Below are 12624 nucleotides of genomic sequence, written 5' to 3'. Positions count from 1 at the left end.
TGGTAGAAAAGGTTAAATATTTCCTTTTACTAGGTTCTGGCATTATTAATGGAAAGAATGTCAGTGCTATAATAATGTAGCAGTCTCAAGCAGAATGCTTTGCTATTTAAGGAAAATTTTGGCTCTTAGGACATTTGTAATTATTGATTCCAAATAGTGGGAGATGAAAAGCTAAGTTGTACTGGAGAAGGTCTGAATGTGTGATTGGTTTATAATATTATATGGATTTTTATGCTATATTACTTAAATAGTGGAAACCCTAACTTCCATGTTTATTTGATAGTTGAAGAAATTCCTTTTTAACTTCTTTGTATCAGCTGGACCAAAAAAATTATAATTATTTTAATTTATAATTATTTTTCTTTGGCTTCTGTAATATTCATGTACTACTGCTAAACAGTGAAGATTATGAGTTTAAGTACTATGGCTTCAGAAGAAAAGGGAAAACTAACTTGAATCATTATCCTGTCAAGTGCACACCACATCATCATCATATAATAATGTTTTTTCATTACTAGTTGAGAAAAGTGTTATTTCTTGCACAACATATGAATTGTCAATTTTCTATAAAAAGGTTCCAGAACTTATGCAAAGAGCAAGGGAGCATGAGTGTAACCTTGCTTGGCTCCTTGAATTTTGACTTGGTCTAATAGCAACCCATTGACCATGAGGTAGACATACTTGTTTCACCATAGGCACTTTTAATTCTAGATAGCAACTTTTCACTCATCCCCAACATGCTGGAGTATGTGGAACAGAAAGGAATGCCAGACATTATTATTATTACATGACACCTCCAGGGAGTCCATAGACTCATCAAAGAAGGGCACCACTCTACAACACTCAATCTCTCCACCACTCAATCCACCAACTACAATGAACCGCAACTACCACCCACCATCACCACTACTAGTGATTTCACAGACAATCACAAATGTCCATGCCCACGGCGGGATTCGAACCCACAGCCTTTTGGCTGGAGAACCAGGCTGGCCTTACTCAAGCATTTGACATAATGCTTGAGTAAGATCCGCCAAGAATACTGTCATCGGATGCTTTTCATACCAAATGGAGTAGATTGTGTGGCAAGAACACATAAAATTCTCCTGCTCAGTCTGGACTTTTGCATACCCATGTGCTTTTGATTATGTTAACTTCTTTCTGCTTTGAATCTGTTGCTGATAATGTGAAATTAGGATCTTGTAGTCTTAATGTCTCAACAGTGGGAGCTAGATCCAGGAAGATGCTGAGGTTAAATCGTTGCAGATGCCATGTATTATTCATATACAAGTAGCAAAAGGGTGTATCACTATATTAGTCATAGAAAGTTTTTCATTCTTATTTACAAAGTAAATTATAATAGACAAATTATATTGTTTTTGAAATTATGTAATTTTTAATGACACTAAAATTATATATTTTTCCAGGCCTGTGGAATTTAACCAAATATTCATTTTAGTTTCAGACGTTGTGTGAAAGTAGTAGATTGTATGAACCTGGAATGCAGTATATGGAGTTTGTGAAAAGACTTCCTCAGCCATCTAATTCAGGAAATATTGGAACAATGCCATTTATCTTTGAGCCATATAATGGTGATTTTAGGTTTGTTATTTTTAGATTATTCATATACTTATGTTTTTTTGGTTCTGTAATTAAAGCATATAGAATTATTATTATTTTTTTTTTTAAAAGCCAAAGCAATCCGAATTCCAAATTTTCTGGTATTTCTTGCAATGACTTTTTCTCCTAGTTTGCAAAAATTTCTTTTTAGCAATATTATCATTAAATTCCTGAGAGGTATTCCCTAGGTAGATTTAGGATACTATTTATTTTAAGTCTAAAATTGTCCTGTATTTTTTAAATAATCTTGCATCATTCCATCCAGGAATGTATCATTTTCTATAACCTCTTTGAACTATCCTCTTGTCATCCCTACAACAACTCCAATGAGTCTCTCATATTTGATCATCATCAAAGATGGTAAAGCAGAGATCATGATTGTACCCTCTTTTCCATCAAAACAAATGGAAGCTTTGGTTGTCTTTTGCATCAGAAACTAAATATAGATTTCTACTTTCCATCTGTTTAACCAGCATGTCTCCATTAAGGTAATCTTGGTATCCCTATAAAGAATGATGACAGTTGAAATCACCAAGAATGATGCTGATGTGATGATGATAATTCACATTATCATAATAATTATGGCACCATCTCAGCATCATCATCATCACTTAGTGATGATGCTGAGATAAAACAGGATTATGACAGGTGGCACTGGGAGATTTGTATACATTTGTTAATTTACAGACCTCTATAGACATACTAAAGATTTCTGCACTGAAGTGTAGTTGATTTACTGTATAATGAGTGATATTATTCTTGAAGTAAGTGGCTATCATCTGGAAAGAAGTTGATAGTAGGAGTCTCTTGCAACACAGGAACATCAATTTGGGTCATTTAAAATTCTCATTAGGTAGCCACACTGGTATCTGGAAATGCCTTTTATGTTGAGTTGACATATCTTAGGATTGGGCCAGCATTCTTGATACAGGTCTTCAAGAGCACTACTATCACTTCTGTCATATAGCATAAGCTCATGAATCCTATAAAGGAGTATGGCACCATCACTTCTGTAGACTATTTTTGCAGTATCTAGGGGTCCACAATGGGGCAGTCCTGGGATGTTTACATCCCAGGACTGCCCCATTGCAGTGATATGATAGTACAATTCTGCCCCATTGTGGATGCTATGATAGTACAATTCAGCAAGTTTACAACATGAAAAGTTTATTGTAAACTTTTCATGTTGTCTTTGTGGTATATCTTTTCGGATATACCACAAAGACAACGTGATGACACCCAATACATCAGTACTATAACTATAACTATTCCATTTGTCAGCAGTATTTCTAAAAAATTGGCTATCCTTCTAAAACCATGCAATATTAGAGTAGCATTCAAGCCAGTCAATACTATTTGGAAATTTTTAAGATCACCGAAAGACCATCCACTCTACAAGTACTCTGGAGTATATAATATACCTTGCTCCTGTGGTGGTAGTTTCATTGGTCAGACCTCTAGAAGCTTCGAAACGAGACAGAAAGAACACATAGGATATGTCAGAAACAACAGACAAGATATTTCAGGCCTTTCTTGCCACTTTGCCTCTACCAACCATCTCATTGAGTGGGATAAGAGTCATATGCCCTATATAGAAAAGAACTACCATTCCAGAGCCTTCAAGGAGGCTGCTACGGTTGCCCGTTCAACAGAAAACCTAAATAAGAATCAAGGTCTAATCCTACCAGAAATTTGGAAAGCTTTAATCAGATCACTAAACATCAAAGAAATGAACTTTCATGCCAATTACATTATGTCTCGTAACAAATAAATCATGTTCCCGAGACACACGCTTTGTCTTGCACAATAGTAATTTTGTGTGAATTAGAACTGTCAGTTAAAATCTGTTACCTTCATATAGCTTACCAATTGTATTTCCTGAAGATGCCGATAGCAAAAATCAGTGAAACATGTAGGACGATAAATTAAAACTCACTTGACTAACATTCAAAAAAAGTGTTATAGTTATTATGAAAAGTTTACATTATTTCTAATTTCCACTTGACAGTGTTCCTTCAAATTAGTCTGTTATCTGTAGGAACTTTAATATTGTGTCATATCTTATATTTTGGTTTTCTGAAGCACCACTCACTACATTAATCCCTGTGGATCTTAGTGATAGTGATCACTAAGATCCAAAACTTTTTCTTGTTAACTTGGTATTAGACAATTGTTTTGCTGATCTTTCCTTTCCTGTTCTGTTTAAGTGACCATGCCACCTATCCATGCATTTTTGAATACTATCAATGTCAGATTCTTTCCTATTACTGTATATTCATTTTAATATGATTCTCTAGTTTGCTCCTCTAATTTTCTCAGACCTCTCATATATGTTATCTCCTGTCTTCGATCAACTGTTTTATTTCTAACCCAACTTTCAGATCTATAAGTTAAAATTTGTTTGAATGTTGTCTTGTAGAACTAGTTTAATGTTTTCACTAATTGCTCTCTTATTGTGTATATATTTATTCATCAAACTTCCTACCATACCAGCTTTTCTTATTCCATTATCTATTTCCATATTTTACATGCTATCTTAACTAAAAACTGTGCCTGAATTATTGAAATATTTTATTTGTCCATTCAGGATGCAGCTGATGTTTTCAGTGTTCCCCCATTAGCATTTTCTTTGTCATTTTAATGCTGATTTTCCTGCCAAATTAGTTACAATTATTCAGTTTTAATCCTACAGACCTAAAGTGCGAATGGATTTTTTAATTAGGAGTACACCTGCATAAAGTGAAAGGTTGAGATTATTAAATTGTTCTATTTAATATATATTCTATGGTGTAATTTCCTTAAAAAATACCAGCATGAACAGCCAACATATAACCTTATGACTAAACTTATTAAGATCTCCAATTTTTCAATTTGGATATTGGGCTTAATACCACTTTCATCCATAAAAGTAATAAAAAATGCTTTTAACACTGTTACATGAATTTAATTTCATTAGGTAATTCTAGTAAACTGGAAAAATAAAATGCATCTTAATTTCTTCAACATTTGTTTGATTATTATTATTGCATGTCAGATGAAGATTAGTATAAATATTTGGTCAGTTTGATCAAAGACTTGGAAAATGATAAGATACAGTGCTAATGTAATACAGATTGAACAGCTTCTTGTATATGGGGCTATCATTAAAAAATAAATAGCCAAATAAAAACTAGTCTAGCCTCTTTTTATTATACATAACTTATAGCTCTCTACTTCCAGTAAGAGACCAACAGATTTAGTATATAGTTTCTTTTTACCATCAACTTATTATTATTACATGGCACTTCCAAGGAGTCCAAAGACTCATCAAGGAAGAGCACCTACTCTACAACTGTCAGTCTCCACCAAGTACAGCAAACTGCATCATCTACACTAACGCCATCTACTGTCCACCATTACCACTAGTATTTTCACAGATAATCACAAACATCCATGCCCACAGTGAGATTCGAATCCGCAGCTATTTGCCTGGAGAGTGGATACGCCAACCAGGTTGGGTTATATATCTTACTCTCATTCCAACAATAGCTTCAATTAGGATTTGGTTAATCTCTTTGTACTCTATGGATCCTAAGCAATACCAAGTTGGTCTTCTAGCATGATTAGGGAAAGGAATTTATCATTTTACCAGAATGCATAATTCTATATTTATTATATAAATACTAACAAGAACAGCGAAGTAGTGAACAATCAGGTTTTCTCTACTAAAGATGATATTAAAGAGGATATTGAAACTACTTTAACCTCAGAAATCGCTCGATTATAGCAGATTATTAGACAGACAATGAGGGAATTACAGAAAGTAGAGTGCTGCTTAGAGAAACATAGGAAGAATAAAAAAAAGTTCAGCAGTAAAATGGAAAACAACAAAGCATGAAATCAGGTAAGTTAGTCCATAATAATGGAAATCTGGTAAGTAAAGTTGGTTGTAAAAAGAAGGATGTTATTTGGAATGGTGACTCTATCATAAAACATGCTATTGATGAGCCGGTTCTAACGTTAAGTTTTCCCAGAGCAAAAATTAAAAATATAATGCAAGCAATTGAAAAACAGAAGAAAAAAAATAAAGGTCGTAATTCTGGTAGGTACAATGACTTAACTAGTGATAAATTCAGTATGAGAGAGAGGATATGGAAAGGTTGTTGGAAGAAGTGAGAGAGTGAAGAGTGAATCATTAGTATATTACCTAGATATGATGGAAATGAATTACAAAGAAGGGATGGCAAACAATGTGATGCGTAACTGTTTGGAAGGAATGGATGCTAGTTTTCGGATATGTGGAGTGAGTTTGAGGGAAGATTAGATTTGTATAAGAGGGATGGCCTACACTTGAATGTGTTTGGTATCAGGAGTCTTGAAAAATTATTAATTGATATGAGACCTAACAGAGTCAGGGAAACTGAATTCTAATTGGAAGAGTCGTGAGAATCTGTGTGTGAGAGTGACAATATTAGGTAACTGTGTTAATGATAGGAATGGTCATTATTATGGAAATGATTATGAAGAGAGAATGATTCTGTGTTCATCCGGGTCGGCCCTATCAAACATGTGTAAAGATGTCTGCATAAGTAAGGAACTAGATAAGAACAGAAATCTACAAGTTGTAGAACTGTGTCATGCAGACCACAGACAAGAGTATACAAAAGATCATGCAGATAACCTATTATGTCTGCATATGAATGCTAAGGGTATCAGACACAAAGGAGTTGAGTTGCCTTGGTTAATATATTGGGATCTCATATTGTAGGCATTAATGAGACCTGGCTATCAGAACTGTATTGAGTGCAAATTGTACAGTATTTTTAGGAAGAAGAGGAGGAGGCGGGGGGGGGGGTGCTGCTAATTATCCAAACATTGATTGCGTAGCTGTGAAATGGAATGAAAAGAATGAAACTGGATTTATTGAGCTGTTATGAGACAACTCTTCCTTAAGCAGCATGTGACAGAAGGAACTCGAGATCAAAGAGTACTGGATTTGATTATAGTGTCGAGGGGGGGGTGTCAGTTAAAGATGTAACTATTCTGCCTCCAGTTGGTAATAGTGATCATGCAGTATTTAATTGGGAACTGGTTAAGTTTATGAATGTTCCATTCAGAAAAGGTTATATGCTGAACTAGAAAGCAAGAAATTATGACCACCTGAGGAGAATGCTGGGTTCTGCGCCATGGTATCAGTTGATGGATGGAAAGGATGTGCGCAGTGTTTGTGGGAAGTGTTTAAAAAATACTTAAATGATGCAGTATCAGAATGTGTCCCTAGAGTTCAAAGAATAAATAGAGTAGGAATGAAATGGATGTGCAATCTAATTAAACAAGAGATTCATAAGAAAAAGATGATGTGGAAGGAATACTGTGTGCATAAGGACGATGTAAGTTATGATAATTATAAGCAGCAAACCAGAAGAGTCGCAAGTGTTTTATGGAAAGCCAAGTTTGAGTCAAAAGAAACTGGCTCTGCAAGTAAAGATAACTCAAAAGAATTCTATTGTTATGCTACAAGTAAAAGAAAGAATGAATTTGAAAGAATAACTCTACTGAATGGAGATGGTATGCGGGACTAATGCAGAAGTGATTGTTTAACTAATGAGTGGTCATTTTGCTAAAAGCTATCAACCTGGTATATGCAACATTAAACTCACCACTACCTCTTCGCTGTATGAGGAAACTCGTCTATGAGGAGGAAGTACTAGAACTATTGCACAAATTGAATAAGAATTCTGCAATAGGAACTGATGGAATATCAGCATGGATGCTAAAAGGGTGTGCGTTTATCTGAACTGGCTATTCCCTTGACCAGGCAATATAATTTGAGCCTCAGAACAGGGAAGATTCTGCAGGAATGGAAAGAGTGTATGGTATTCCCATTGCACAAGGGTGGTTCAAAGACCTATGTATCCAACTATTGACCAATCAGTATCTCAGGAGTGGTAGCAAAGATTTTGGAAAAGTTGGTTAGGGCTTGCATTCAGAAATGGGTTGACAGATAATCTGTACTTTGCAACAAATGGCAGGAGTTTACTAAAGGAATGTCATGTTGTAGCAACTTGCTGACATTCTATAATAATGTTACCACTGAGTTTGACAAGGTGAATGGATACACCATGATACTTTTAGATTTTGCTAAGACTTTTGACAGAATACAGCATGGGAGACTGTTGCATAAATTGAAGATTATGAGATTGAATTATAAACTATTGGCATGAATAAGAGGATGTTGAAAGTTTTTCCACTTAGTTATTCTATAAATTAAAGATACCAAGAAATTATATTCTTGGTTTAATTCTTTATGCAAGTGTAAGCAAACAAAATTTGCATGTGAAATAACTTCACAACTGGGCAACTCATTTATAGAGGTTAATGACTTGACGTGACTTGCCTTAGTATCTCATAATGCAAAGCACATATCCTTACAGACATGTATAACGCTATGCATTATGGGAAGTGTCACTACCCAGACCGGTTTCGACCTTTATTGAGGTCTCATCAGTGGGAGCCAGACTCAGAAGTGATACCAAGATTGAAGTAATGCAGAAGTCATATTTCCATATACAAGTAGCTAAAAGGTGGCACACATTACTAAGGGTAGTGACTTTTCCCATAATGCATGACATTAGACATGTCTGTAAGGATAGGATATGTGTTTTGCATTATACGACACCATGGACAAATGATGTGAAATCATTAATATAATTTCTTGGCATCTTTAATTTATGGATAAGAGGATAGTTGGCTGACAGATATCAAAAAGTCATATATGGGGGGGGGGTCTGCAAGATTCAAGGTAACTAGTGGTGTGCTTCAAGGATCTGTCCTGGGTCCATTGTTATTCAATCTGTACATTAATGACATTGGGAGGGATTTAACATGCGACATACAGCTATTTGCTGACGATGCAAAAATAGGCAGGGTAATGAGGAATGCAGATGATTGCAGTACTGGCAGAATGATTTGAATAGGCTGAACAGCCATTTTCACATGCTCACATGTGAAAATGGCTGTCAGTTCATTGTTAATAAATGTAAGGTCATGTACTTTTGTGTGATTAGATATCCAGTGTCACATTATATTGATGGGATTATGCTGGAAGAAACAAACTGATCAGATTATGGATCTTGGAGTTTTAGTAGCCAGGAAGTTGAAGTTCGATGGTCATGTAGCAAAAATTGTAAATACAACTCAGAAAATTGCAATGCTGAAATGAACCTTGACATATAAAGATAAGGAAGTTATTTTGCCCCTTTATAAGGCCTTGATAAGACCTCACTTGGAATATTGTGCACAAGTTTAGTATCCTGGTTTCAGTGATGATTCTGATACAGTAGAGAGAGAGAGAGAGTACAAAGGAGAGAGTGTGAAAAATCAGGATTGTGGAATACTGATTATGAAGATAGATTGAGAATTTCTAGGATGCAGACACTAGCAAATAGGAGAAAGGCAGGTGATATGATTAAAGACTTAAAACTTCTGAAAGGATCATATGGGATTTCAGTAGATGGAATTTTTCATTTTATGAAGGATGGAGAAAGGATGCAAGGGCATATATATAAATTGAACAAAAGGCATAAGTAGAGATGTGTTCATATGGGGGTGGTCTGAAAAGTTCTCGACCATAGATGGCAACACTATCACCAAGATTTTGTTTCTAAGTTGGTACATGTGTCAGTCATAAGCATTCATATGAAATTGCAAGTCATTCTATCAAGTAGTTTGTTTTATACAGCTGTCTGAAGCAAAACTGTTGTCTATATCGGTTGAAATGGATAAAATTGAGTATCATGCAGTTATAAAATTCTTTGTAAAAGAAGGTTTAATGACAAAAGAAATTCATTCGAAGTTCATAAATGTTTATGGGTACCCTTCTCCTTTGTTTTTGACAATTAAGAAATGGGCTGCCGAGTTTAAACATGGCCTTACCAGCCTTGAAAATGATCCATGTGAAGGACGTCCAAAAAGTGTAACAACACCAGAAATCATTGATCAACTGCGCGATATGGTACTGGATGACCGGCAAGTCAAAGTGTGTGAAATTGCTGAGACTATAGGCATTTCAAAAGAACGATATATTTTGCATGAAGAATTGCAAATGAAAAAACTTTGTGCAAGATGGGTGCTGCGCTTGCTCACAGCAAAAACGCAATCAAATGAAAATCTCTGAACAGTGCTTGGAGCATTTTAACAAGAATAAAACTGATTTTGTGCATTGATTTATTACTATGGAAGAGACTTGGATTCACCATTACATACCAGAATACAAACAGCAGTCAAAACGAGTTTAAACGTGGCCGTACCATCCTTGAAGATGATCCCAAAAAAGAGAATTAAATAATGGGTAGATAAAAATATGATACTGTATGAGGGTCAACATGGCTTTGTAAAGGGTCAGTCATGCCTTAGTAATTTACTAACTTTTTATAATAGAGTAACAGTTGAGATGGATAAAGGAAATGGCTACAAGATGATTTTGCAAAGGAAGTTGACAGAATACCACATGGAAGTGTGTTATGCAAATTAGAACAAATGGAGATGGATATGACACTCGTTAAGTGGATAGGCAGGTGGCTGCTGGACAGATATCAAAGTAGTATATGGAAGGGCAGAGTCAAGGCAAAAACAGGTGACAAATGGTGTGCCACAAGCTTCAGTGCTGGGACAATTGCTGTTTAATTTTTACATAAATGATAGGAAATATTCAGTTGTTTGCTGATGATGCAAAATTAGGTTGAGTAATAGTTAATCAAGGCGATGTCGAGAGCTTGAAGTCGAGAAATGTAAACTTATGCATTTTGGGATAAATAAACAAGCCTTGTATCACATTGATGGCAATGTGCTCCAGGAAATAGATGAAGCTAGAGATTTAAGGGTGGTGGTAGACAGAGTTGAAGTTTAGAGTACATAGTACATAGTAGCCCATAAGATTACTTGGCTATTGAAGAATACATTAACAAGTAGAGATAATGAAGTTGTCATTCATCTTTATAAGGCCTTGATACATCTACATCTGGATTACTGTGCTCATGGCTGGTCCCCTGGGTTTCTTGGGGATGAGGAAGTGGTGGAGGGGATTCAGAGGTGAGTGGAATGTTCCTTATGAGGATACATTGAAGGCGTGTGGATTGCAAAAGTTGGTTGATAGGGGAAAAAGACAGGATTTAAGTTGCTCAAAGGAGTTTATAGGATAGATGAAGGGGAAATATTTCAGCACTTGGCTAGAAGGACCAGAACAAGAGGTCATCCCTAGAAGTTTAGTAAAGGTGGTTCGTAGGGATGTCATTACTAGATCTTTTACTTGGAGACTTATGAATGAGTGGAATGGGTTGCCAGAGTTGTAGGAGCTTTGTTTGTTAATGGGTTCAAGGAGAAGTATGACAGATTGTGTGGATAGATTGGGTCTCCCAAGATGAGTCTTCAGACTCCATGGAGATGCCTTTATAATAATAATTTCATCCATATTTTTCTAAAAGTATAAGCAAAATAACACATGCAAAGTAACTTTCTCCATACAAGTAACTTAACTGTGAAGATTAAGTTGTGTGAAGAATAGGTATATTTTTTTACCTCAGAGTTAGAACATATAATGCTATCCTTTGAGCAAAAAGCTTAAAATGAGAGCACTTGGCCACTGTGCAGTCCTAATGCTGCTGATCATTATACTTGGGTGTGTGGCATTACACTGAATGGATTCTTCTTCTTCAACCTTTTGTTTCTGTCCACTGCTGGATGAAGGTCTCCTCCATGATTTTTTAGACCACTCAGTTTTCTGCCTCTCCCATTCATCTCACTCCTGCAATTTGTTCCAGTTCATCCCTCCACCTTCTTCTTGGTCTTCCTCTTGCTCCATCCATTGGTCTCCACTCTGTTGTTTTTCTAGTCCATCTCCCATCACTGCATCTGGCAATATGGCCAGCCCATCTCCACTTAGCCTGTTTAATGTATTTTACAATATCCATGACACCTGTTTGAGATCTTATCCAGGTATTTGTCTTCCTATCTCTTAATGTTATTTTTAGCATACTTCTCTCCATGCGATGTTGTGTTGTTCTCAGTTTTTGCTTAAGACTTTTGTTGAAGTCCATATTTCTCCTCCGTATGTTAGGACAGGAAGTATGCACTGGTCAAAAGCTTTCCTTTTTAGACTCATAGGGATGTTACTTCTGAATATGTCTCTCATTTTCCCATAAGCCATCCATCTAAGGATGGCTTATGGGAAATAGAGATTGAACGAAGAATTCAATCTCTTTTCTTTGGCAATCCTCAAAGGATAACAATTGACCCAAATATACATATTAGGTAACTTGTTCTATTTCATGGTTTTCAACTTTGACAGTTCTACACTGAATGGATTAACAGATTATAAACTATTCTCTGCCGACCTGGTTGGCTGAGTGTTTAGTGTATCTGCTCTCCATCTAAGAGACTATGGGTTCGAATCCCGCCTATGTATGGATGTTTGTAATTGTCTTCCACCTTCATACATTTATTCATACAAATGAATAAACACTCTTCCAAGATGGAGTGGATCACCATGGGAGAGGTTGACCCAACCCTCAAGCAATGGGAGAGGCCTTTTACTCCAGCAGTGGGGAAAAGTTACAGGATGGAGAAAAACAAAACAAACAAAAGAAAAAAAACGATTCTCTAGTATAGGGCTTTCCTTTAGAAATCTGCTGGGCATTAACTTTCATATAAAATATAGTAATTAAGAGTATTTTTCAAATAGAGGAGAGAGAGAGGGGATGGAATTTCTAAAGGGGGAAAAATTATCCATGGTTTTCAAATGCTTTAATGTTGCCCTGCTAGGGAAGCTGATATTTAGCTTAAATTATTCAATTCATATTATTATGCATATGAATTATATCAGTTTTGGAGATGTTGATGTGTGTAAATTTCTAAAACGTTTTGACAGTATTTGCTTTTTTTTAATTGTTTTAATAAATCTTCCTTTTTCTTTTAAAATTTATTTACATTGTTCTATTCTGTGAGCTTTGAATTCTTTGCTGGTATTTG

The 12624-nt window shown here is 35.6% G+C and overlaps 1 protein-coding gene across 4 annotated transcripts in view; it reads left to right on the top strand.

Moving 5' to 3' along the window:
* Positions 1–12624, top strand: part of LOC150101214 (rho GTPase-activating protein 45-like) — a 519012-nt gene that overhangs the window by 304005 nt on the left and 202383 nt on the right. For all 4 annotated transcript variants that reach the window (XM_090401286.1, XM_090401287.1, XM_090401288.1 and 1 more), the window contains one exon: positions 1460–1602. In XM_090401286.1, the coding sequence (XP_090257412.1) occupies positions 1460–1602 (143 nt within the window). The remainder of the gene's footprint in view (positions 1–1459; positions 1603–12624) is intronic.

Source organism: Typopeltis vanoorti, chromosome 12 (genome assembly GCF_054136105.1).
Source record: "Typopeltis vanoorti isolate ZY-2024b chromosome 12, IOZ_Tvanoo_1.0, whole genome shotgun sequence".
Lineage (NCBI taxonomy): Eukaryota > Metazoa > Arthropoda > Arachnida > Uropygi > Thelyphonidae > Typopeltis > Typopeltis vanoorti.
The sequence above is the reverse complement of the archived record's forward strand: the minus strand, read 5'-3'. Positions and strand labels throughout refer to the sequence as shown.